This window comes from Tachysurus vachellii, chromosome 3 (genome assembly GCF_030014155.1).
Source record: "Tachysurus vachellii isolate PV-2020 chromosome 3, HZAU_Pvac_v1, whole genome shotgun sequence".
NCBI lineage: Eukaryota > Metazoa > Chordata > Actinopteri > Siluriformes > Bagridae > Tachysurus > Tachysurus vachellii.
In genome coordinates, this window is record NC_083462.1 from 29,128,862 (window position 1) to 29,156,548 (window position 27,687).

General features: G+C 38.9%; 1 protein-coding gene across 4 annotated transcripts in view; it reads left to right on the plus strand.

Annotated features, from left to right (window-relative positions):
* The window catches only part of tns3.2 (tensin 3, tandem duplicate 2), a 38,336-nt gene extending 12,162 nt beyond the window's left edge, over window positions 1–26,174 (plus strand). For all 4 annotated transcript variants that reach the window (XM_060866628.1, XM_060866631.1, XM_060866630.1 and 1 more), the window contains exons 13-27: window positions 3,336–4,103; window positions 7,374–7,474; window positions 7,695–7,827; window positions 9,180–9,260; window positions 17,821–17,977; window positions 18,883–19,217; window positions 19,863–19,949; window positions 20,042–20,173; window positions 21,787–21,882; window positions 22,204–22,281; window positions 22,405–22,482; window positions 23,157–23,325; window positions 23,949–24,017; window positions 24,096–24,125; window positions 24,219–26,174. In XM_060866628.1, the coding sequence (XP_060722611.1) occupies window positions 3,336–4,103; window positions 7,374–7,474; window positions 7,695–7,827; window positions 9,180–9,260; window positions 17,821–17,977; window positions 18,883–19,217; window positions 19,863–19,949; window positions 20,042–20,173; window positions 21,787–21,882; window positions 22,204–22,281; window positions 22,405–22,482; window positions 23,157–23,325; window positions 23,949–24,017; window positions 24,096–24,125; window positions 24,219–24,363 (2,459 nt within the window). In that variant the 3' untranslated portion in view covers window positions 24,364–26,174. The remainder of the gene's footprint in view (window positions 1–3,335; window positions 4,104–7,373; window positions 7,475–7,694; window positions 7,828–9,179; window positions 9,261–17,820; window positions 17,978–18,882; window positions 19,218–19,862; window positions 19,950–20,041; window positions 20,174–21,786; window positions 21,883–22,203; window positions 22,282–22,404; window positions 22,483–23,156; window positions 23,326–23,948; window positions 24,018–24,095; window positions 24,126–24,218) is intronic.
* Window positions 26,175–27,687: the final 1,513 nt, after the last annotated feature.

The window sequence follows — 27,687 nt, forward strand, 5'->3', positions numbered from 1 at the left end:
GAGTGAGAAGGAGAAGGAGAGAGAGAGAGAGAGAGAGAGAGAGAGGAGAAAAGGAAAGATAGAGAGAGTGAGTGAGAAGGAGAAGGAGAGAGAGAGAGAGAGAGAGAGAGAGAGAGAGGAGAAAAGGAAAGATAGAGAGAGTGAGTGAGAAGGCAAGGGTGAGAGAGAGAGGTGAAAAGGAAAGACAGAGAGAGTGCGTGTGAAGGAGAAGGAAAGAGGGAGAGAGAGAGGAGAAAAGGAAAGATAGAGTGAGTGAAAAGGAGAAAGAGAGAGAGAGAGAGAGAGAGAGAGAGAGTGAGAGAGAGAGATCATAACAGAAATCGGAGGCAGAGAGCAAGAAAAAAAGGAAAGTGGACGAAAGAAAAGACGACACAGGGGAGCTGTTATCACCTCATGGTAAAGAATGCAAGCTGCTCGCCCCCGCAAAGCTGTACAGAGAGAGTGAGGAAGTCAAGAAAAGAAAGAAGGAGAGAGAAAGCGTCTGAGAGAATGGACAGAAACCAGCAGGAACGCACGGTTAGAACTTAATCCCTCTCTTCTTTTTTTCCTCTGTCACAGACACAATGCCTCTCTATGCCTATTCCTGTAGCTTCTTTATAATCTTTGACTGTATACAGCTCTTATCTGCTGATTTCAGATGCAGTATGCAGAGATGTTCGTATGCAGGTAGAGTTTTAATGGGACGTCAGTCAAGCAGGAATTATTAACTGTCTTCTACAGTTGTGATGTAGTAATGCAAGAAGTCTGGTGCTTTGCACTTTGGGTAATTTGGTGCTTGGGTAATCAGATATGTGGTAATTTATGAAAAAATAGTAAATTAGCGCAGTGAAAAGAATTAGAGGACTTTGCTGGTAATTGTAATCTTGTCTTTGTAGGCTGCAATTTATTATTATTATTATTATTATTATTATTATTATTATTATTATTATTATTATTATTATTATTATTATATTGTTATTGTTATTATTATTATTGGATTAATTAATTGCTTTATTTATTTATTTATTTATTTATTTATTTATTCATCATTTAAAACCTTAATTTAATTTTTTTTTTTCAATTATTTTTAATTTAGCTCTAAACAGTGATCAGAAGTGTTATGTTAGAGCCGAATGAGTATTGTTGTGGTCACTTGGATACTTTTATATTACAAAAGCCTTTTGGTATGACTTAAACTCCTTTGCATGATGATCTCATGAAGAGTGGACTGTTGAGGCGTGTGTGTGTGTGTGTGTGTGGTGGGTGTGAGTGTGTGACCAGCCAGCTGTGGGTTATCGCTAATGTTTGACACATCTGTTGAGTTTTTTGGTGATTTGATAGTGTGTATGTGTGTCTGGAATTTCACTAATATCCTCCACAATAACTAATATTTCTGCTTAACATATCATCTCTGTCCATCTGCTTTGTGCATCATATCACCTGTGTTACACAAATGTTTCATATCGAAGTGTTGCAAATTGTTTTTAACAGACACAAACACACAGCAGCCAACGTTGCTCATACTGACTGCATTAAGAGGCACTAAAGCATCATCCTAACATGATCCAGAGATTAGAGGACAAAGTAGGATGAACACGGTTCAGACACAACACCCTTGTCTAATTGTGGGTGATGACAGCACATCAGTATGTGTATAAAGCTGAGTTTTCTTTGATTTTAAATCTTGAAAATTGCATCATGATTATACTGAAAGGAAAGAACTAAGTGATATCACTCCAACCTTTTATTCATTCTGTGTTACCTATGAAATGAACCTTTAAATAATATCCTCTGCAATATATCACCACCTAAGACACAAAAGCTGTAGATTAGACTCCGGGTCAACTATGCTGATTCCTCATGGCAGAATATATGCCCTGGAATGTGCCGTGTATCCCGACATATGGAAGAGATTGATTAACTGCTGAGATTGGAATGTCATGTGAGAGAGCAGTGTGTAGGTTTCTCACTGGGCTGAGGAGTGGACATGCTGGGGGTTGCTTTTTAACCCCAGACATGTGTGATAGGAAAAAATGATGTGAGCTTGTGATAAAGATTGAAACAAGGTGCATGTTTGGGTTTGTACAAGCTGCTTGTAGTATCACAAAAGGCATGTTAACTTAGAAACCATATTTTATTATGTATTTTTTACCTGAAGCTGGATATTACCAAGATTTTATCATGCAGTTTATTTAGTGTGTAGCGCTATTCCGTTATTTTTCGGTTATTTCCTGCATCTGCTTTTTTTTTATTGACTGTATAATTTTGTATAAAACAAAATTTTCTTGCGACAGTTGTGTGTCCTTGTTATTTGTAGAGCGTGGGATGGAATTGTGTGTTTAAGTGTGTGTGTGTTTGTTTAAAAGTGAGATGACACACGTTATCAGGTCTGATCGGTGTTCAGCTGCTGCTGCCTGAATGATGAGCTGGTACATAGTATGATGGTCAAACAAAAGTAAATCTAGACAAAGCATGTCTGTGTGCGTGTGTGTGTGTGTGTGTGTGTGTGTGTGTGTGCGTGTGTGTGTGGGTGGGTGGGTGTGTGTGATGACACCTTAATAACCCTAGTCTAGTCTAGTCTGTCGACTCTGACACACAGCGACACAAAAAAGTACTGTACCTTTAGAACAGAATTGTAAAGAACATCTGTTTTTAATGGTGTATAGTTTCTATAGACTTATACTGTACTTACAGCTAGGCCAGTGATTTAATAAGCCTAACTATGCAATGTTTAGCATACTAACCTCACACTCCTCCATTGTAGGGGTTTGTGTTTCTGCCTCCGCCCTGTGTGTTGTGTTCTCCCTATACATTAAGGGTTTCCTCTGGGTTCTCCTGTTTCCTCACCAGTCTAAGGACATGTGTTGATGACTGATCTCTAAATTGTCTGTACTGTGTAAACATGTGTGTGTGTGTGTGTGATTGTACCCTGTGTCCCCTGGCTTGTGCCCCGTGTCCCCCGGGATAAACTCCAGGTTTCCCGTGACCCTGTGTACGATAAGACAATTACATTTGAAAGAATCCATTCATGAAAACTAAAATTCTAATCATGCAAAAATAAAACCTGTTTTAATTGTTAGCAATATAAACAATACATATGGAAACATATGGACTTACGCATGTTTGGAAAGGTTCCTCTGTGGCAAAAAGAGTAGGGGAACTTTATCATAATCTCAATGTTACTAATATCGCACATAAAAATACATCAAAAAATAAATCTGTAAATAAATACTGTAAAAAAAAGATAAAATATAAAATATTATTCTGTTGTTTATTGAAACAGGCCTTGCATGTAGACAATATAGAGGCTATATTTTAATATCTACAATTCTTATTCTCTGTGTATTCCCCATCAGCTCAGCTGACCGAATGTACAACATCCTCCGTGAGCAGTGATTCTGGACTCTCCACTACCTCGCTGTGTATTGGAGCAGCAGGCGCAGGACTCCAAAGCCAGAAAGCCATTCCTAGGGGCAGCATGGCAGGAGAGCAGCCACGTGTGCAAGTCCTAACCTCTGAAACTGCCATCACAAGCAACGGATATGAAAGAGCAAGAGAAATTTTTCATCATATCGACCCTGCTTTTCACGTGAATGGTCAAAACACGAGTGCACAACGAGAAACCAATATCCTAGATGATGAGGATGAAAGTCCATCTGTTGCTATAGTGACCGACTCTAAAGACACAGGCTTTAAACTTCCTATTTTGTGTAGACAAGAATACTCTCTTCAGTCAGAAGATGCTGGAGATGTAGTTCAGCTGGACGGCACACGGACTCACGCTCACGTGTCGTCTAGCAGTGATCAGACACACATATGGGTGAAACAGCAACAGCTAGTCTCTGCTGATCCTTACATGTACAACAGGTCCGATAAACTGGAACAAAAAATTCAATTAGGGATTAAAAATGACTTTCTTGAGGCAGAGCCAGAGCAAGACAAGGATGACGAATTTGCTTCCCTCGCTTTAGATATTGACCAATCCATCGAGCAGCTGAACCAACTGATCCTAGACCTGGACCCGGAGTTTGAACCCGTACCCACAATGGCTAGGGGTCACGTGACTTGCTCAACCACCAATGGAGTTGGATTCTTAGTTGGTCAAGCAAGATCCAGCCAATCAGGTAAGATTTCCTCAGTAGCTTAAAGAAACTGCTCTGCATTGTCACCCAAACATAAAAAATGTTTACTTAATGTTAAAAAAAAGTAACTGTCTTTGCTTCTGAAGGATTTTTCACACATTAAATAGTTCCCCTGATGATTGTACACTCAGGTAAACAGAATCCTGGTTTATCTTGTTTGACATTTCACACTGCTTATATTGTACTTTACCCATGGTTAACAATTAATCCTGGGAGTTCATAATCTGATATTTCGCACTGTACATTCCTAAACCCTGGAGTAACCTTCTTATTAGCATATTTAAAGCTATAACAACCATGAGTGGATAAATACAGTATGAAACAATAATAGAAGTCGACTTGTCTCATGCTTTCGTGCCAATGAAAAAAAGGCCGGTCAGGTGTTTTGTGCTCGATTAGGAATTGTTATCTTTAACAGCTTTGTAATTTCTTTGGTATTGTTAGGTTTGTCGTGTAGTTGATTAGCCGTTCGTTGATATCTAGCTCCTGAATTGTTAGCGTCGTGTATTTCCACCTTACTACAGCACATTACAATAAGTTACAGAATTACTGGTCACTGATTATTAATATACTGTTTTTTAGACTTGTCCTTTAGAACATTTTAAAACTAAACACATTTTAATAAGAACCTTGTTTACTTTGGAACATACAGTGAATATACGTCACATGAGTGCTATAAGAAAGCCTTCTAAGATATTTGACTTTGCCCACTGTGTAAGAAATATTGAAGGACCGTTGACTCACTCGGTGCTTTCGTAACTTGGAAAGCTTATGTTGGCTTGAGTGGATTTACACACACACACACACACACACACACACACACAGACACACACAAGTGCACACACACACACACACACACACACACACACACACACACACACACACACACACACATACAATGGACCTCTGTATGGAAGCCTGAACAGGTACAGTTAAGGAAAATAAACTCCTTCACACTGGAGTGTATTGCTGCAGGCAATACTTAGAGTGTGTGCATTATATGTGTGTTTGGGTGTGTAAATATCTACAAGTAGAGCAATTGTGCTGTTTAACTATAATTTTCTACTTTTTCTTTTGTCGTAAGTCTTCATCTTCAAGTACTTGGAATTTGGTATACAAATTTTCTATGATATGATAAAGCAGTAGTGGTTAGCACGTTCGCCTCACACCTCCAGGGTTGGGGGTTCGATTCCCACCTCCGCCTTGTGTGTGTGGAGTTTGCATGTTCTCCCCGTGCCTCGGGGGTTTCCTCCGGGTACTCCGGTTTCCTCCCCCGGTCCAAAGACATGCATGGTAGGTTGATTGGCATCTCTGGAAAATTGTCCGTAGTGTGTGATTATGTGAGTGAATGAGAGTGTGTGTGTGTGTGTGCCCTGCGATGGGTTGGCACTCCGTCCAGGGTGTATCCTGCCTTGATGCCCGATGACGCCTGAGGTAGGCACAGGCTCCCCGTGACCCGAGGTAATTCGGATAAGCGGTAGAAGATGAATGAATGAATGATAAAGCAGTAAAAGTAACATTGGCCTGCGGTTATCGCAGTATGTGCATGCAGCTTGTCAGATAGCGATGATGATAAACACCATGTAAACATTCTAACATTTACTGTAAAAGTAAAATTTACTGTTTTTTTTTTTTATTATTATTCAAACCTGGAATGCACTGGATATTTTGCTTCAGCTGGTGTTTTCATATTTTAAAACATTCAAATGATGTAAATGATGACACTCCTGGTTTTAGCAACCAACATGATCAGTTTGCTCAGTAATTTAATTGAATAATCTTTCTGAAACCAGAACTTCATCTAAGTACCTTTAGTTACGGTTATTCCTTACTCGTGTACTCAGCTTGTACCCGTGTTCATTCCTGAACAGCGCTTTGAGAGAAAGGTGCAATGACGCCACTGTAGAAAGAAATAGAACGGATGTTTATACAGTAACTCTGGAGTGCGTCCTGTTGTGTGTCTCTGAAGATGAATAGCATGAGAGCTCAAGAATGCATTTGAAGACTTACTTTCCCCAGCTCTTTGTTTTACAGAGGTTTGTCTTCAGCTGTCAGAGAATAGTTATTAATATTATAGTAATTGTGGTCCACTTTAACAGTTTAATTCACTGTAATTCCTAAAGTTAGATGCTGTCAGAGTCCATGTCCAGCTTAAGGGTTTCGTAATGAGACAGATTTCACTTAATGTGTACTGTTTTATTCAATTTAGCTTCCATCCATCCATCCCTCCACCCTTCCATTCATCCATCCCTCCACCCTTCCATCCATCCATCCATCCAACCATCCATCCATTTATCCACCCATCCATTCGTTCACCCAACTATGAAATGTTACATATTAATCTATCCATCGATCTGTCCATTCATCCATCCATAAATCCATCCATCCATCCACCCCTCCATCCATCCACCCATCCATCCATTCGTAAATCCATCCATCCATCCATCCATTCATAAATCCACCCTTCCATCCATCCATCCATCCATCCATCCATCCATCCACCCTTCCATCCATCCATCCATCCGTCCATCTATCCACCCATCCATCCATTCATAAATCCACCCTTCCATCCATCCATCCATCCATCCATCCATCCACCCTTCCATCCATCCATCCATCCGTCCATCTATCCACCCATCCATCTGTTCACCCAACCATGAGATGTTACATATTTGCACATTAAACAGTTAGTGGACTGTATAGATATCTGATAAATTGCACTGGATTCTGTCAGCAGCAAAAGCTGAAAAATCAAGCAAAAGTAGATTCAGGAAGTAAATTGAGAACAAACTCGGAGCCAAATAACAGTATGTACATGGATACCAAGCTTGCATAGTGAGAGGGCAATGCCTGATATCTTGATTATTCGCTAACACTGGAGAATTGTTTGTCAGTTCGAAAGTATGGAATAAAAAAAGCAGCACTTCCTTGACAAGACCAAGATCATTTACAGCAGATCTCTACTTAGCAGAGTGACTGATCAACAACTGTGTGCAATGCTCAGTCTTTTTATAAGTATATAGTGTGTAGTGTAAAGCCTAACTCTCATTTATATATTGTATACAGTAAAATGTATGTTATTACCTCACTACTAACCCCAAACTATAGAGGTGATACCAATCCTAACACATTCTAATGACTCAAAGGTTTTCACTTTAATCCTGAAATACTGTATTTCTGTATTTCTTACACAATGACTCTGAAATTCATGGAATTGCTATTAAACTGTAATTTCTCTCTTTTTTTTCTCAGGCTGGAGGAATAAGTCGACTACTAATGAGCCTGCATCCAGATGCAGCGAAGGTGATTTTTTACAGCCAGTATTAAATCTTGCTGTCTACAAATCATCTGAGGTACACACACACACACACACACACACACACACACGCATCAAACACACACACACACTCATACGGTGCCCTCTTCATAACACCTGGTTATATTTGTCATCCATTATTTCTAATTCCACCTCCTTGTTGAGTAAACACCTGGCCTGCTTTGTGTGTGTATGTGTGTGTGTGTGTGTGTGTGTGTGTGTGTGTGTGTGTGTGTGTGTGTGTGTGTGTTTGTCAGTCTGGAGGTCTGTATAGTAGTGACACAGTGGATTATGGGGATTTTATTCATGAAGCTGACAGTCTGTTATGGGTAGATCTTAACCAGCCTCCACCTACACCAGCATTTCCTGTGACGCCTCCTACACCTTATGGTAAGTCCTAGCAGCTTGTTAATGTCAGGGTTTAGGAGAGTCGAGAGATACAGTATGATTCGGATAAAAATATGAATCTTTACTCATCATGAAGAAGCCCTTATGTCCCTATAATATGTTTTTTTAGTAGTTTATGAGCTACATATTTCCTGTAAGATTGAAGTTTACATTTACTCAGCATAACCTTTCAGTACTCGACTATTTGAATAACATGAATATGTAATAAAAAACTCTAAATATTTCGAGTATAGCTCACCTCATGCTTGATGTCTGTGTTTTTCACGGCACATGATTAGACTTCTCATTTCTGCGAACGCAATCGAGAGTGTAAATCACAAGATAAGGCAGCACAGTAATGCATTTATTTCTTCATAATTTTAAAATAAATGCATTATTATGCTGCCTTATCTTGTGATTTACACTCTCGATTGTGTTTGCACAATCTATAACAATCTATTATACTTTTTATAACAGCTGTATTCAGACTCCAAAAAAAAGAAAGGATATTGACTATAAAGATATTGATGTGTTTTTATTTTGTCAGAGAACTCAGAATAGGGCTAAGACTATGTGTATTAAAAGCAAGTGAGAAAACACCAAAAGATTAAACAGTTCACGATTACACACACACACACACACACACACACACACACACACACACACACACACACTCCTGCCACATTTATGAGTTTGCAATCAAAACATTCAGCTGATACATTTATTTCTATGTCACTTATTCTCATTTAATTTTTTGTTCACATTTTTTTTTAAAAAAGCTTGCTGTTTGCATTTGGCTAGTTAACTACCACACAGACTGACAAACACACACCAGACTATATATTTTCCATGTTGTCAATAAGCCTTTTATTTTTTTTTCTTTCAAGTTTAGCATAAAACACACATCTCCCAATTCCCCTGTATTATAAATCCTAATATCTCACCATGCTAATAAAATCATTTCACATTGTTCCATTTATTACATATAAGTTATTATCGGTTATTTGACTGAATCAAACATCGAACATGACTAGGAACATCAGTTGCAGAATGAGCTTCAGAAGGTTTGTAGTCTTAAAATCAGTCTCAATATCTCTACTGAGACTGATTTTAATTAAATTAAATTCAGTTAAATAAATGAAATAAGAATAGAGGCTGGTTAGTGCAGATAATAAGATAATAATAACATAACAAAAAAAGTTAAGTATTGAGGTCAAATGTAATGATGCATATTAGAGTATATTAGAAATATAATGTTTATGGCTTACGTATGCTACATGTTCTGAACTGCATCTTGTGAATGACTGAAGTTAATTCAAATGCTTCTTGTGTTTTTCTGTCTTGTATTTAACCAGTGAAGGGTGTGTATGACTTTTCCCGTGTGAGTCTCAGCTCTCCGCCTGGGACACGACACCTGCTTTCAAGGACACAGCAAGGTAAACGTAACTCACCTGGCTGCTCTTATACAGGAAACAAACAAAGCATTGTGAAACAGGATTGTGTTAAAGGATTTCATAGGAATTAATGAACTCAGCTCTCTGTGAAGCTTAAATAAAAAATAATAACTGATCATTATTTTAGCTCAAAAATCTAAAAGGACGCCTGATTTAATACAGTGACTCGTGCAGCCGGTCTAACTTCCTTTGGGACTCTGTGCACTATGTTGACATGTAGTATCATACAGGTCACTGGCAAAGAGCCCACCACACACACACACGCACACACACACACACACACACACACACACAAATGATTTATGACCTTGTGTGTGTGCGTGCAGAAATACATGCTTACTTGCTTAACGTGCAAGTGTGAGATAACAAAAACAAAGTATCAATGCTTTTGTGTGCAAAAACTATTTCTTAAACTCCACAAAAACAGCTCTGTCAATAAAATGTGTGTAGCTGTTAAAATAGCTCCTTCTGTTCCAGGAAGTGGCCTTGTGAGCCAGGAAATGGATATCCTGTGCCTCAACCAGGATTTTTTTAAGGATGTACATATCTTCGTATCGCTGTAGATTGATAACTTATCTCTAATTCTCAACCCCGCCTACTTTTGCATGTGGTGCCAAATTATTTAAATATCATTGCCAAAATAAGGCCTTGGTTTATAAATAAGTTTTATAACTGATTGTAAAATTGTTTTGCCCCGTTGAATCAGTGGAGCTCAGTGCAGCAGGCCAACTATTTTTCTTTTTCTTCACAAACATATATCTGTGGTTGTAGTACCACCTTTTTACCATCTGGGGAGCTGTACAAACCCACTACACTTTCCTTTAAGCAAAACCTTTTCTCTATACACTCAGAGATCATTGGACCTTCAGGGATGTACAGATCCTGTGTTGTTGTGGATATGAACTTATTTTATTTTATTGGTATATTCATAATATTCAGACTTGAATTCAAATATTAAACACAGCATATGGACTGTTCTGTACGAGAAACCAGAAAACATGTGGCTTCATGTGCTGTCCTGTCCTTAATACTCTATACTGTTCTTTCAATGCTGTCCTTTCCTGACCCGAAGTCTCTGTCCTGGCCTATCTTTAAGACTCTGTCCTGTCCTGAGGACTCCATCCTGTTCTGTACTGTTTTGAAGACTCTGTTTGGTCCTGTCTTGTCCTGAGGTCTCTTTCCCGTTCTGTACTGAAGATGCTGTCCCATTCTGTCCTGTCCTTACTTGAAAACTCTGTCCTGTCCTGAAGACTCTGTCCTGTTCTGTTCTAAAGACTCCCTCCTGTCCTGACCTGAGGTCTCTGTCCTCTCCTGAAGACTCTGTCCTGTTTTGTTTTGAAGAGTCTGTCCTGTCCTGAGGTCTGTGTCCCATTCTTTACTGAAGATGCTGTCCCATTCTGTCCTGTCCTTACTTGAAAACTCTGTCCTGTCCTGAAGACTCTGTCCTGTTCTGTCCTGAGGTCTCTGTTCTCTCCTGTCCTGCAGACTCTGTCCTGTTTTGTTCTGAAGACTCTCTCCTGTCCTGTCCTGAGGTCCCTGTCCTGTTCTGTACCGAAGACTCTGTCCTGTTCTGTTCTGAAGATTCTCTCCTGTCCTGTCTTGAGGTCTCTGTTCTCTCCTGTCCTGCAGACTCTGTCCTGTTTTGTTCTGAAGTGTCTCTCCTGTCCTGTCCCGAGGTCTCTGTCCTGTTCTGTACCGAAGACGCTGTCCTATTCTGACCAGGGGACTTTATCCTGTTCTGTTCTTTCCTGACTTTTAACTCTGTCCTGTCCTGAAGTCTCTGTCATGTCCTGTCCTGTCCTGAAGAATCTGTCCTGTCCTCTTCTGAAAACTCTGTCCTGTCCCCTCTCCCATCCAAGGAAACTTCCAGACTATTACAAAGCATTGACACTTAAAATGATATACATTTATAAACATTACATGAATGCTTCTTAATGGAAAGCTTCACCATGTTAATGGTTATACAGTTTATTTTGTTTATAAACTGGAATCCATTCCATCCACTTCTGCTTGGCTGAGGATTGAGACTTATAACTGATACATGCTGATTTTTTCTGATGAATACTGACAATAAAGTAACCTGGAATTTTATTGGCTAATTGACTTAGCAACATCTTTGTATCAAGTGGTATAAAGTATATTAGCTATTTACCACTATCATTACCATTAGTTATATCACTACAATATCACTACCATTAGTTATTAGCAACCCTACTAAGTAATGGTCGGTTCTGTGAAACCGGTGAAAAGGTTCGAGAAAGAAAGAATGTTTTACTAGTAGACGATTACTCTCTGTAGAGAAGTAGACAATAGATCGTGTATACAGACACAAAGAACAGATGTTTGGAGTGCTTGCACATGCCACTTGAGAAAAAATAAAGCAAGCATATGGACATTGGTAAGAGGACATCCTAACCTGTGACCCTGTGGTGCTGGCCTTTTGCTTGAACAGGACAGATTGTGAAGGTCTGCTGGATGTTTAGTGAAAAGTCTGAGAGTCACCATGCAGTCATATGGTAATGAGCCTAAAGTGTCCCAACTCTCTCTGTCCCTCGGCCTTGCACCAGGCGGGGGCAGTCGTCTACCCTCCTCCTCCTCCTCTCCCACCCCCTCAGACCTTCCCCTCGATCTCACACCATCCTTCCCTCCCTTTCTCTCTCTCTCTCTTTCTCTTTCGCTCTGTCCCTCCCTGTGTCTCCTCACAGCAGTCACTCAATGGCACATTACTCTAAGAAGAAAGGATGGAGTAGTTTTCCATCTGGAGGCTCGCAAATCTCAGCCAACTCAATGACTTCATTCAAATAGAAAGCGTGAGCGAGAGAGAGAGAGAGAGAGAGAGAGAGAGAGAGAGAGAGAGAGAGAGAGACAGACAGAGAGCGAGAGAAATAGATAGATAGAGACAGTGGAGAGTTGGAGAGAACAGACAGTAACTGTGTAACATGCTGTTATTAGTTTTGTCAGAAAGCAGAGCATAGTAACGACAGAAAAACAAAGAGAGTGAACTTTAGGGACAGACACAACGTTTTTGCCAGAGACGTCTGCAAGATTTTACACATAACCAAAGGAGTCGCCGTTTTTCTGTGGAGGAATCTCCCATGAGGATTTCCTCATCATGACTGCTTCTCTAGGTATGTGTGAAAGGTTCTCGCAATACATGTATGTATGCAAGGTTTGTTCAGTTTAAAACCTCTCTTTCTGTATGTGTGTGTGTGTGTGTGTGTGTGTGTGTGTGTGTGTGTGTGTGTGTGAAAGAGAGAGAGCTTATGGATTAGCCATTTGTTGTAGCTGTCTCTGGCAAGCTTGCATTGTCTATTAAGACAGCAGGCGCTGTAAGAAGATCCTAGTCCCATTAGAGTAGATCTCTTCACTGCTCTTGTATTTTTGTTCTTTGCTTCTCTTCGGCTCTCCCTCTTTACATCTCGTCTGCTGATAACATGCAGATTCCAACCTAAGGAAGTGTGTGTATTTACAAACAGGCTTTGGAATGTCACTGTGTTCGTATGCAGATGTATCTCTCTATTTATTTAGTCAGTTCTGATCTTTGACTCCTCTTAACCTCTTCTTAAGTTCTTGTGCCCAAAAAGCCCTTCTGAGCTCTTTTAATGCCTTAGTAGCTGTACTTTTTTGGAAGACTTTGTGTCTTCTGAAAACTCTTCCTGTTTTGCCCAGTCCTCTAATGCCTGTTTGAGGCTTTAACTCCAGAGGCTTCCAGATAAGTCTGCAGATCGGTGGAGATATGAGCAGCTTGTAAACACAGTTAAAGCACATTAAATATATTTGGCTACTTGTCCATGCCTCAACAACTATTGTATAGCAAAAATATTCTCATAACAATGAAGATACCTTGAATATATGCAGGCGGGTTCAACTAATATTTGTCTGTTTTAAAAAAGTATAAAGCTGTCCTCATATTTGTCCTCATTTCTGCTGTTAAATATTTTGCTTATTTTAAGTAGATGCAAACTTTTTTTTTTAGAATGCAAACTTGCCAATGAAATTAATAAATAGGTTTAGATTTCACTTGTTAAGATATCTTTGTTTTGCAGTATTATACATATCTGTTTTTTTTTTTTTCTCTACATGATTTTACATGAATGACTTTGGATATCCTCCCATGTTACACACAGACATTTTTTCGACTAACCAGTGTGTATTTGTGTAAAATATTCGGTTTTAGTTTTTTCCTCCTGTCTCTTTGTGGCTCTCTGTGCTACAGAAAGTTTATTCGGATAAAAGAATGAGAAGGAGGTTTTGCATGGCAGCTACTGTGCTGTATGTAAGAAACTAGGTGGACTTCTATCGTTAGGCACTAATGTGTGTGCTGATCTAGAAAGTTGTCTATAGTGCTTTCGGGGTTTGAGTGTATCTGTGTGAAAATGAGTGTAAATGTGGTGCTTTTTTCTGCAGGCAGGAGCGACAAAGCACAAGCTATTTACAACTGAATGCCTAGTTTCATCATCGAATATCATGAGAATCTGTGAATCCTAAAGCTGTATGCTTAGTAAACGTTATGTTTTTATTACTATCTCTGATGCAGAAACGAGGCCAGTGTTTTCCACACATTGCCTTTGAGTCACAGGCACGGTCACAGAGAAAGAGCAAAAACATATGACTTACACCATACCGACTTTCTCTTCATTAAAGCAGCGGGGCTGTTTTTCAGCCTGCCTCCTTTTGGTAAAGTAATGCCTTGGCTCTGAACATGTGCCCTTTGAAACTGGCATTTAGAGGAATTTTTAGCCTAGTGCTCTTAAGACACTGTTAATGAATAAGATGCATATGTATATCAAACAGTAGCGGTTACAGCGAAAGAGAAAACCTTATTTGTCCTTATTTGTGGTTATTTATATATAAAATTAGCGCAGTCGTTTAAAGTCGGAGAATTGTTTCTTGTTCAGGATGGAATGGAAGTTTAGGAACAATTTGACTCATGAAACTCAAAATTTATTTACAGGAAGAGAGAACTTGAGAGAACAAGCGCTCAGGCAAATGTGTTTTTATGTTTCAGCGATTCACTTTTTTGTATATGAAGTGCAAAAGAAAGGGCAAGAAAACTTAAATCAATGGCTCCCGCTTATGTTTTAAAAGACGGGGACTTTCATCCATGCGAGTTAGAAAAGACAAATTACTGGCAGTGACTAATCTATGATGTCAGTTTAAAGCTTAGGTCTGAACTGAGCTGAACAGAATTGAAATCAACATGAACTAGAAATGATTCGTTAAGTCTGCATAGGAATAATTAGCGCAAAGGGAAATATATGCCACAATGTCCATAGATGTGATGCAGGTTTGCCTCGCACCCTGGGTGCGTATAGTCTCCATGTCCTCCACGTACTTTGTGGATCCCTCCAGGTACACTGGTTTCCTTCCCAAGTCCAAATAAATTCGCCACAAGCTGACTGGACTCTTTAAATTGTCTGTGTGTGAGTGTGTGTCTGCAAAATTGTGGTCTGTGATAGATTAGCAGTCTGTCCAGGCTGTACACCCCGTCTTGTGTTCCAGTGCTTTGGAGGTTGAGGAATCATGAATATTTCTTCTACAAACCATATTTGATTGGTTTCAGGTATCATTAGTCTTTATTTTTACTCCCATATATACGTAACACTTAACAGAGAAGTAACAGAGAAGATGATGGCTATCCAGAATGTTCCATTAGGTCTGATGACGTTATGGAAGAAAGAGCTTCATCATGAAAATGATTCATAGCATTACATATAATTCAGGAATATTTTACTTGTGTGTCATACCATTACACTAAGCATTTCTGAGGTCATGAAATTTTCGTCTCTCCTTTCGCTTACCCCCGTCCCTCTTTCCATCCCCCACTCATTTTCCCCAGTGCAGCTTTGATCACAACAGCTGAATAGTTTTCAACTTGGCTCTCTCTTTCTGTGTGTGTGTGTGTGTGTGTGTGTGTGTGTGTGTATGTGTGTGTGTGTGTGCACGCACATTCCTCCTGTGAATGGTGAGTTTGTTAAGCCTGTAACACTAAAGTCGTTCTTTGTTTTTCTGCCGTGATGAAGATTATAATCCAGAGAGTCTCTGTTGTTGAAATAAATAACCGACACACTTTTTAATCCTTTGTAACTTCACAAAATCCCCAAAGAATGAATTGATTATTTTTATACCATATTTTTCAACATGTGGTATAGTCACTTGCTAAAAATAGAAGAAAAATAAGGAATCTCTGGCTCTCTATAGGCTGGATACATGGAGTGGGTTGTGAGTATTGTACAAAAGCACAGAAGGTCCTTTGTGTGCATCGTTCTTATACCAATCCATGTTATAACATATAACAAAAGACACATTTTAATATTACATATAATGTACGTCTTCATTCTTCACATACCATTTTGTTCTTATTGGACCTATAAAATACTGAGTGGACTTTAATCAGCTTCTTGCTGTAATCAGATTATTTTTTCTGTTATCATACCACCCCAGTGTTTAGCGAAGCTTATTTCTTTTCTTTGCTACACAGGATTGCATGCAATAATGCCATAAAATGAAACGATGACAAAAAGTTTAAATGACACAAGTTTAAATAAGTGTTCATGCTCACAATTCCTGTAACTAGAAATCTTCAGAAGCCACATTTGATGTCTCTGTTTTCATCTGTAGCTTTAACATAGCCTTTCTGCATTCAGGGTGTTGAAATGGACCTGTTGTGAATGATGCTGAATTTCACTTACACTTTTAGTTCTAAATTTCGAACCTCAAACAAGGAAAAATTCACAGAAAGCTTTCCGTTCTGCTCAAAACCCAAAGTTTAGCAAGTGACAACAAATCAACATTGCTGCTCACATCAGTAGTGCTTCTTTACTTTCTACATCTATGTCTATAACGCTCTCTACACAGATAGCTGTGTTTCTGTGGAGGAAAATATATATCACTCATCACAGTTAGCTGGCTAGCTTGTTGCTGACAAAAGACAAATATGGATACCTTGAAAATGACGTAATTCCAACTCACTTCCTGAGCTGAATGCAGCATAATACCCACGGGTACCCACCATAATACCCACTGATCCTTTGCTTTTTGGTGTGTGAACTTCATCTTCTCAACAGTAATCCATGCACAGGATCATTTATCACCCTAATGCTTGATTACGCCGGACTGTTTACTTGTATTATGTTTTTTTTTGTTTACGTTTCGTGTTCAAGTGTCTGTCCTGCCTCAGCAAACCCTCATGTGTCTAATTGTCTTCCCTATTTACAGAATCCTCATCTTTGTATTGTCTTGGTGTGCTCCGTCTTGGTTTTTGAGATTTGATTTATTTTCTTTTTCCTAGTGTTTCACGGTTCTTTGTAATAAATCGTGTTTTTAGCTATCCTTGCATTTGGGTCTGAATTTCATCCACGGAGACACCCCCGTTTTCTGACAGATTCTGTTTATTAAAATAATAATTTTCAAATTTTCAGAACTTTTACCCATTGCTTCTCTTCCATATCCTCTTGCATCCATCGTTCTCGAGTTGATTTCCACTGGATGACCCTAAGTCTCTGGGTAAACAGCACTTGGTATTTCAAAGCTTTTGGGTTTACACTTTGAGGTTTTTTTTTTCTTTAGGGTGAGTCACTTTTCCCTAGTAGATCCATCTGGGAACTTAATTTTAGACACCAAATCTCTTTGCTCCCAAATGTCTGTGTAATTTACGTACACATACTGTAACCAGGGCAAACTTTCTTACTGCACCTTGTTGATAATAATGATTTGGACCACCACTGAAACATGTCTGATTTAATTAGACCTTTAATGTGTACATTTACCCCGTAAGTGGTGATTTTCAGGTAAATTATTATCTATTGTGTATACTTGTGTATATTCTGTATGTGAAATATTGTATATTGTATATTGAGTGAATTGACTCCATCACCATAAAAAAAAAAATCCTTGTAATTTACTTACTGATTAAAAAGACTTGGATTCTGGCTTATTTTTATTTAATGAACTCAGACATAAGGAGGAGGTTTTAGTGCAAGTTCACTTTACTACTGTGTAAAATGTGTTGTCCAGGATGGGATATTGTTTTTAGAAGCACTTGGTGGAGGAGAGAAATTTTGTATGGAGCCCACTCTGTGTGGTGTTATGTGCACTATGTCAGGAATGTGCTTGGGTGTGTATGAGTGGTTAAGTGTGTGTGTGTGTGTGTGTGTGTGTGTGTGTGTGTGTGTGTGTGTGTGTGTGTGTGTGTGTGTGTGTGTGTGTGTGTGTGTGTGTGTGTGTGTGTGTGTGTGTGTGTGTGTGTAAAACCTGCCAGAAATTAACACTTTATACACATACATTTCATCACATGCATTCACTTTATAACTCTTATTTATTTGTTAGTTTTTTTTTTATTCCTCATCTGTAATACGATAAAAAGTGTTGACATTGTGTGTCCTTTGTTATTAAGAAAACAACCCACACTGTCCTAGCTGCATGTATTTTATTTCTGTATACAGACCGATGAGACACGTACTGTACATATGCATATCATATAAATGAAAAGTTATTAAATTCGATTTACAGCATTTAGAAGGTTTGTTTTCTCCCTTTCTAGAATCGCGGGGATACATGGATAATATGACACACTCTTCCGTGTCATCAGATGGAGACTTGTTTCACGCCGAAGTAACATCAAGACCTGCTCCATGTCAGAGAGGGTTTGGTTCCATTTGCTCAGTGAGCACCTCAAGTCCACTTCCCAACATGGACAGGTAATCTAAAGTCTCTCAAACCTACTGATCTTACACTGGCCTTCTATCACTTTTTATTTATTGCAAATCCACAGTGTGTTGGTGAAAAATGACCACAGTGAAAAGATCAAAGTGAGAAATAAAGCCAGGGGTCTTTAACCTTGTCAGGGTTATACCGAATCGGCATTGGATTTGATACCCTTCTGCCCCTGCATGTCACGTGACCCTGCATGCCACATACTTACTGAGCACTCGTGCATGTTTTGCATTTCCACTTATCACCATGACCTATTTAGGTTCCAGTGTTTCAGTGTGTCTTTATCAAGCCTCTTGTGATGTCACATTCTGTTGGTTATGTCGTCACCCATATCCTCTTTCCTATTCTATATCTTCTATATATTTTATTTTATATATATTATATCTTATATATTATTCAATATATCTTCGCTCCTTGGTTAGTGCTTGACTTTAAGTTTGTTTTATTTACACCTTGTAAATAAAAGTCTGCATTTGCATCTTCGTCTCCAGTTTGTCAAGTATGTCGTCAAGTATGCCTCTTATTACGGCTGGTATAAAAGCCTACGGTCGTATCATGCCTCTGTACATATGACTGAAAATTCCTGAATGAAAGCTGTCAAAAATAAAGATTCACAAATCTTCATAATACTTAAATTGTTATTTAAAAAAAAAAAAGTAATGATTAATTTACAACCAAACACATTGATCCTAACGATTAAGTATTATAAGTGGCCCAGCATTCGGACGACAGTGATGATAATTATCAAATCTAATTGATCAGATCATTTTCAATAACAACAGGGCAAGGTTGTTTTAATATATGTTGTGTTTTTTTCAGAAGTATGTTATTTAACTTACACTGATCTATCCATTATTCTGATATTCTTTAAACTCTTTTGCCAATCCAGCACCGGTCCAACTCATTCATGGTTAGAAAGTGGTTCTAACACCCCTCTGAGTTACTACATACCCCAGCCTTCACCTCCACCATTGCTTTCCACACCTAATGCCCACAGCTCCCCTCATGCCCTGCCATCCAGTCTTGATGTAGGGAACTTGGAGCTTAGTCTACTGGAAGCGATGGAGGGTCTGGAGTCTCTGGGCCTGAATGGAACACAGCCACCGCTCTTACCTCAGAAGAGGAGAGGGATAGATAGAGCAGAGATCTCCCTGATCTCACCACTCCACCTAAGTAGAGGTTCCAATCACAGTGGGTCACCTACAGCATCTTCTCCCAGTCCAGGTAAAATATATGAAACATTATGTAGCAGCTTGAAATCATTATTTATTATTAGAGTAGAACAGCAGTGTTGGTGTACCTGAGGCAGGCACAGTGTCTTAGTGGATGGCACATTTACCTCACACCTCCAGGGTTGTGGATTCAATTAACACCTCTGCTCTGTGTGTATGGAGTAGCATCTTCTGACTCTGCTTTGGGGGTTTTCTCTGTTCTCTGGTTTCCTCAGTCCATAGATTTGGCATCTCTATATTGTCCATAGTGTGGAATGAGCGTGTGTGATTGTCCACGGTATCCCTCACCTTGTGCCCCGAGTCCTCTGTATATCAGTACAGATAATTGATGGCTGGCTGGACAAACACCTAAATACTTAGAACCATCCTTAAAAGTGAAGACGAACAAAAATTAGACATAGCAGTGAGATATTTTTCCAAACTATTATAATGTTAAGTCCACATGAACAATAATATTGTTATAAAAAATTTTAAGCAAAATTTGTTGCTAGATTATGTGTGTTTTTGTGTGTGTTTATTCTCTAACTATTTGGTCCATTTTACTGCACAAAGTCAATAAAGACATTTCACCATGACAAGAGACAAATCCTGGTCAACCGAACGGAAGACTAAAAAATGCTGATCGTGTTGTTTCCAGATTCCTTTTGTACTAAGGCTGACAACGTGAAATTTGTTCAAGACACGTCAAAGTTCTGGTATAAGCCGGACATCTCGAGAGAGCAGGGTGAGCATCTATAAGGATTTTATTAATATGTCAATATTGGCATTTTTAAATTGGACACTTCTGCTTACTGTTCTGAATCATCTCAATTACAGCCATCGCACTGTTGAAAGACAAAGATCCAGGCGCCTTCATCGTCAGAGACAGTCACTCGTTCAGAGGAGCGTACGGACTTGCCATGAAGGTGGCCACACCCCCTCCTTCTGTCCTACAGCAGAGCAAGAAAGGTGAGGAAGACAAGAATACAGAGCATCTTATTCTAACGCTGCCTCTTATATCTAGTTTTTTATTTTCATTCTTTCCAAACGTTTGATAAGTTTTATTTAAACTTGTTTTTTTCTTTTCAATCTTTGCCACAAGTGTTGTGTTTATTGTCACAAGGTGTTGTTCTCTCGTAATGTGCGTGTGGGCTTATAACAGAGCAACTTCATAATGTATCTGCGAAGAGAGAGGAGAGGAGAGGGGGGAAAGGTGAAAAGAGAGAGAGGAGAGGTGAAAAGGAAGAGGTGAGGAGAGATGAAGGGAGAGGTCAAGTCCAGTCGTGATGTAGGGAACATGGAGCAGCTAACCATATAGGGGAGAGGGGAGGAGAGGAGTGGAGAGGTGAGGAGAGGTGAGGTGAGGAGAGGAGAGGAGATGTGAAGAGAGAGGAGAAGAGGAGAAAAGTGGAGAGGAGATGTGATGAGAGAGGAGAGGAAAAGAGGAGAAAAGAGGAGAGGAGATGTGAAGAGAGGAGCAGAGAGGAGCGGAGAGGAGAGGAGCAGAGAGGTGAGGAGAGGAGATGTGAAGAGAGAGGAGAGGTGAGGTGAACTGAGAGAGGATTGGAGAGGAGAGGAGAGGTGAGGAGAGGAGATGTGAAGAGAGAGGGGAAGAGGAGAAAAGTGGAGAGGAGATGTGAAGAGAGAGGAGAGGAGCGGAGAGGTAAGGAGAGGAGAGGAGATGTGAAGAGAGAGGAGAGGAGAGGTGAGGAGAGGAGTGGAGAGGAGAGGAGCGGAGAGAAGATGTGAAGAGAGAGGAGAGGAGAGGAGAGGAGCAGAGAGGTGAAGAGAGAGGAGAGAGGAGAGGTGAACTGAGAGAGGAGAGAGGAGAGGTGAACTGAGAGAGGAGTGAAGAGGAGAGGAGAGATAGAGGAGAGGTGGAGAAAGAGACAAGAAGTGAAGATAAACAATAAATAGAAGATTTAGAAGTTAGAAGAAAAACAAGACAAATGTCATTTTCCACAAAGATGAAAAGTTTTTTAAAAAATGATGTTTTTAGGAAGAAAGAAGTATAGTTAGAGTAAACAGACAAAGGCATGTACTAATATTCATCTGTCACCTGGTCCATAGTTAACATACCGTATTCTCATTTCCAATTTATCTCATAGCTAATTATTATTCAATTTATGCTGGATAATAAAAGGCTTAGAAAGCACTACATGTAACAGGATATGTAAATCATACAGACAAGTGGGGGTTTAATACTATATACTTTATTCTTTACCATATTTAATAAACTTAGCAGTTTTACTTAACACTAGCCAAACCTTTATGCTTTAGATGATCTAAGTAACCAGAGTACTGATTTTTCATCTTCTGTAGTTACAATGTCATTATTCTCATACTGCATATCGCACCACGCTCATTTTTAAGATATTAACCCTATTTTGTGACTTCTTGTGCCATGATGCTTATACTTTTACTGGACGTGTTTTTTAATTCAGAAGTTTAAACATGAACAATTCTTTCTATATTTTGTGCTGTGAAAAGAACTTTGGACGATGTATGTAATGAGAATAAGCCTCCTTGTGGCTTTAGGTGGACTGTGTGTATAATTAATGCCAAACTTTGTGTGTGTGCAGCGGGAGATCTGACCAGTGAGCTTGTGCGCCACTTCCTGATTGAGTGTACACAGAAAGGAGTGAGACTGAAGGGCTGCCCAAACGAACCCTACTTCGGTAATATACAGTATATATATGTATATATATATATGTGTGTGTGTGTGTGTGTGTGTGTGTGTGTGTGTGTGTGTGTGTGTGTGTGTGTTGTCTTTGGCAAGTCAATGTAGATGCAGGTGCAAGAGATTTGTAGTTTTCACAAACTTTACACCATTACCTCCCTCTACTGGTCACTTTATGAACTTCAATATATACATCATCATCATCATCATCATCATCCAATCAATTATCCAATCAATCAATCATCATCATCATTATACCTTTTTGTCCAGTCCATCTCGACTTCCAGCTAATTTGAATTTGTTCTTAAATTGTTTCTAGGAAGCTTGACAGCGCTTGTGTGCCAGCATTCCATCACACCACTGGCCTTGCCCTGCAAACTAATCATCCCAGACAGAGGTATCATGTGTGTGTTTGTGTGTGTGTGTGTGTGTGTGTGTGTGTGTGTGGGTGTGGGTGTGGGTGCGTGCATCTAAGCATACATCAACCTGAACATTATCATCATCTCTCTGTCCCCACCAGACCCTTTGGAAGAGATGAACGAGTCTCAAGGACAAACATCTACAAACTCAGCCACTGAGTTACTGAAACAAGGAGCAGGTTTGTAAGCTCCTGTGATACTGTAAAATCCACTGTAAAATGTAAAATGTACTGTAAAGTGTGTCTGGATTAGGGGTTAGCAATCTGTATGTCTGAACGCTGCAAACACTTTTCTTTAGTAGTTAAGAAGAGAGTCATCATCCTCAAATCATTGAAATTATGTAGACCTTCAGCTTTATATTTTGATAGAACTACAGCTAAGATCTAATTACATAAACAGAAAGGGACGTTAAATTTGAGGCAGTTGTTTGACATGGAAAACACCCAACCACACACCCATATTTATAGCTGCTTTGCAAACATTCAGGATAATGATGTTAACTTACATCAAGCTTCAAGCAAAACACTATAAAACTTAAAGATTTGTTTCTGTAACACTTTTTCAGTGCAGTGATTATATCTCGCTCTGAGAACCTTATTGTGTCACAGTGTTCAAAAGGGTCAGAAGTCTGGAATCTGGTGCAAAGAGTGTGTATACATTGAATGCGTGCAGGACCAGATCCCAAAATTAAAAATTTAAAAGCTTATAGCTGGAAAATGCTAAAAAAAAATGATCTGCCAGAGTATCTGAGGTAGTCAAGTGGTGTCCAAATGCTATGTGACTAAAGTGTTTTTTATTGATCAGCTATATCAGTAATTGTGTGTGTGTGTGTGTGTGTGTGTGTGTCTTTCAGCATGTAATGTGTGGTTCCTGGGCAGTGTGGAGCTGGAGACTCTGACAGGTGTACAAGCAGTACAAAAGGCCACCACAGTGAGTCTCAGTCAGGATCCTCCAGCAACCTCCACTATCGTCCACTTCAAAGTGTCTACACAAGGCATCACACTTACAGATAACCAGAGGAAGTAAGTCGTTCTATCAAACACACACGCACTAACGCACACGTGCACACACACACATACACGTGCACACACAAGCACACACATATACACACACATACACACACACGCACACACACACACACACACACAGGGAAAAACTTACAATTCAATCCTTTATTATAACAAATACAACTGTTTCGTACAACATTTACAATAGACATTCACTGTATAGTTAGATGAAAAACACAAAACACAGGAACACAAGTCAACTATGGCAAAATTCTGCTACTTTCTGTATAGTAAAGATAACACGCTCATTGTGAAAGACAAAACCTTAGGAAAGAAAAGAAAATGGACTAAACAGAAAATAACAATGTCAATGAATAATAGCAATTTTCATGATTGACATGTTCAGAAATTCTCTGCGGCTGCAATCCGTCGCAAGAGCAGAACATTCACCTTATTGACTCATACAGTAGAGAGCGCTAACAGTACAATATCTTAAAAATGTACTAGCCAGCCCGTGTGTGTGTAGTTTTTTTAATCATAACAAAAACACACTCATGCACACACTAGTGCCACTCATATACATACTTTTTTTCTAAGTAATTATAAGTAATATCGTTCAATATTTTTTGTTTTTCCAGATTGTTCTTTAGGAGACATTATCCTGTCAACACAGTCATATTCTGTGCCCTGGACCCTCAGGACAGAAAGTAATTATCAAACACTACATTTACAGCAATGTGTAATGATGTATTCCAGCAAGGCTCACTTTTATATTTTATTCGCAGATGGACCAGAGACGGCTGTTTAAATGCAAAGTAAGTCTTTCTCCTCTCCATATCTCCATATAACTAATGTTAAGTTGAACAAATATTTATCTTTGCTTTGTGTGTGTGTCTGTGTACACACAGGATCTTTGGCTTTGTAGCTAGGAAGAGTGGGAGCAACACGGGGAACGTGTGTCACCTTTTTGCCGAGCATGACCCCGAGCAGCCGGCCAGTGCTATTGTCAACTTCGTCTCCAAGGTGATGATTGGCTCCCAGAAGGCCAAATAAAGTCAAACGTGCCCTTTTGTCCAACCATTGTCATATTCTCCTCTAAATAGAGACGCACATGACAACTGTTACCTTCATACGCATGGACATGCAGACTGGCATCACCAACAATAATCAACATTTGATGACATCAAAACTACTGCGACATATAGACTACATTGTTGTAGGAGGACTATCGAGGACTAGAGAATGATCTTTGCTCAGTGTAACACATATTTAAATGAGCAAAGGTCCACCCATTTGTGCTTCATGGCCTTGAACTCACCACAGGCTGCTTTGTGTCTTTTTCACACATCATCCTATAGAGGGAGTCCCATCATCTCATCTTAAAATAACTTTAAATTACCAGCTGTGTTGGTTGCAAAAAGAAGCAGCATGTGATCTGCATACCAGAGTCACAGTCTGTACTGTGCAAAGACTGCAAGTCGTGTGAGAATGCTTTCCCAAGTCCGTTTCCAGTAAGCCTCGATATGAAAGCTTTATAAATTCCTTAAAACGTTTCTCAGCACTGTTTTATTTTCCCAGTGACATGCATCAGTGACAACTTCAGTAAACTGCACTGAACCTCTTGTATCAAACAGACGTCCAATATCTGTTATTATTTTTGCTTTGCCAAATATCTGTCTAAAAGATAGTGTTTTTATTTTGTTTTTGGTTCGGTTATCAGTGTTCAGATACAGAATCTGGGCTGCTTAATAAGTCAAAGAGTTTAATAACCATCGGAAAAAAAGTAATGCTTATGGCATCTTTACCAAATTCTTTCTGAAATTGGAATGTGTCTCTGTTACTGCTATAAATTAAAAGTAATTAATATTCTACTGTACCAATTTCAAATCTGATATAAATAACCAGTGACATTTGGCATATTCTATTGGAAATATATGTATCCTGTATGCACATTGCTCATATTTTGTCTATACTTCTTGTCTAGGTGTCATCAGTCATATACTTTAATCATTTGACCCTAGGAGCACTTTAGTAGTGGAAGGAATTTCATCGTTACACCAACTGATTTATAAGCTGTCCAGCTTTTTCTATTGCTTGTTAACTATTTTTTTTTTTATAACCGATTAATCAACCCTAGTAAGTCTCACGATGAATCATATATAATGGAAGTGCACATTTTTTTTTTTCGCATTTTATTACGTCTGTTTAGAAAATGTGTGTATTCATCTCATGCTTGTCAGCAACAAGGAAAGTGCTTAGATAAGCAGCTAACCAGTAAAGTCAGGGTAAATAAGAGCTGAAAGTGCTGCTTTTATATATATAATTCAAGTATTTGTTCGACTCTATCCTTTCACTCACTTTCTTTTTTCCTCCCAGTGCAGCAACCTAATTAGTTAAGGAAAATTGTCACTTTTATTTTAGCACCATTTTTCACCATTGGTGCTTGCACACTAGTTCATTTCCCACCACTGAATAACACACTGATGATGAGAATAATAGTTCATTCTAGTTGCTGCTGTAAAATTGTAAAATTGTAATACAAGCCTAAGTAAATTGTTTCATCAAAACTGCGAGTGTATTAACTTTAAACAGCACCTAATAACATAAACAGTATATTTATTCTGTAAATAACAATTGCAAGATGTGCAATATATCCAGAACTTAAACCCCAGGTTTTTACCTAGTACACACTCTCTCTCTCTCTCTCTCTCTCTCTCTCTCTCTCTCTCTCTCTCTCTCTCTCTCTCTCTCTCTCTCTCTCTCTCTCTCTCATAACCTCCATCTTCATTCACGTGTATTTGTTGTAAATGGTGTATAGATATGTCTACATCGTATATTCTTATATAATAAAAGCAATTGGACAATCTAGTGTCACTTGGCAATATATGAAAACTGACATGATTTAGCCAAACCAGCAGGGGGCAATAGTTAACACATACATAATTAGCAGCATTAATATTTGTTTAATTCTTGCAACACCTTAAAATGAAAAATGGTAATGGGATCTAAAACATACCTAATTCTAGACAAATGCAATCTTTTAAATAGAGATAATCATTCATGCTTATTTGTACCTGGATGTTTGCAAGAAAAGGCAAATATCTATATTGGAAACACAAAAGATGGCTCAAGTCATAATAACACCATAATATCTCTGTCTGTCTGTCTGTTTGTCTCGCACATACACACACACACACACAGAGAGAGAGAGACTCATTCTCTGTCTTTGTTTATTCGTTGCCTTTATGTCTCCTCTTTTCAAGTCACAGCATGCTTGACTTAGAGTGAAAGATTCATAATATAGGCTGTTTAAAGCTTTAGATCTAGTGTGTATGAAGTGTGCCTTTCAAGGATGGTGATGTGAGAGGTGTACTGAATGTATATGGGTGCGTGTGTGTTTGTGTTTGGATGGTTGCCCGGCTAGAATTCTTCTTCAGCAAACTCATGGACATGAGGAAGTCTGAGCTCAGACTAAAGCTCGGTACTGACAAATTGCATTTAGTCTGTTTAGTCTGTTTTGAGTGTGTGTATACATGTTCTTAGGGATTGGGTTAGTGTCTCAGACGGAGAGGTGTTTGGTTTTGTGCCTGAAATACTGTGGATTTCGGGCATCGATATCAAGCTGGATAATATGACAGTAGGATACAAATATTGTGATGACTTGCATTGCAAAAATGTGTCACGGCAAACAGGAATATAGTTTGAACAGTGACTCATGCCAAAGATTGAAGTATCATGATATATATTTATCATAACTAACTTTTAATAATCTATCTATCTATCTATCTATCTATCTATCTATCTATCTATCTATCTATCTATCTATCTATCTATCTATCTATCTATCTATCTATCTATCTACACACACACACACACACACACACACACACACACACACACACATGCACACAGGGACATTGATATCTATCTATCATTAGGTACTGTGGAACATGTGTATTGTGTTTGGGTTATGCATGATGTACGTGATCCATGGGGGTTGGTGACCAGTATGTTTAGCTTTAGAATGTAGAAATTCGTTTTGTTTAGAAATCTGAGGTTGGGGGGTTGGTATATGTATATGTAAATGTGTGTTCTGGGGGGGTTCATTTTAACTTCTGGTGCCTACGTGAGCTATGGGGGTTGGTATGTATTACTTGAGCATGCGTTGTCATGTCTAAATGTTCACTTTTTTTATAGAAGTGTACTTGTTGAAGTAATCATTGTCAAGGAAATTAGGTGCCATGTTTTTTTTAAAAAAAGTGCAGTGGATACTGTTACATCGCTCCTAGCATTTCCAACCTATTTTTTTTTCTTGCACACACTTACCAACACGCATTCAACAGCTAAAATCTTGTTGTATATTTGTCTAACTGTTAA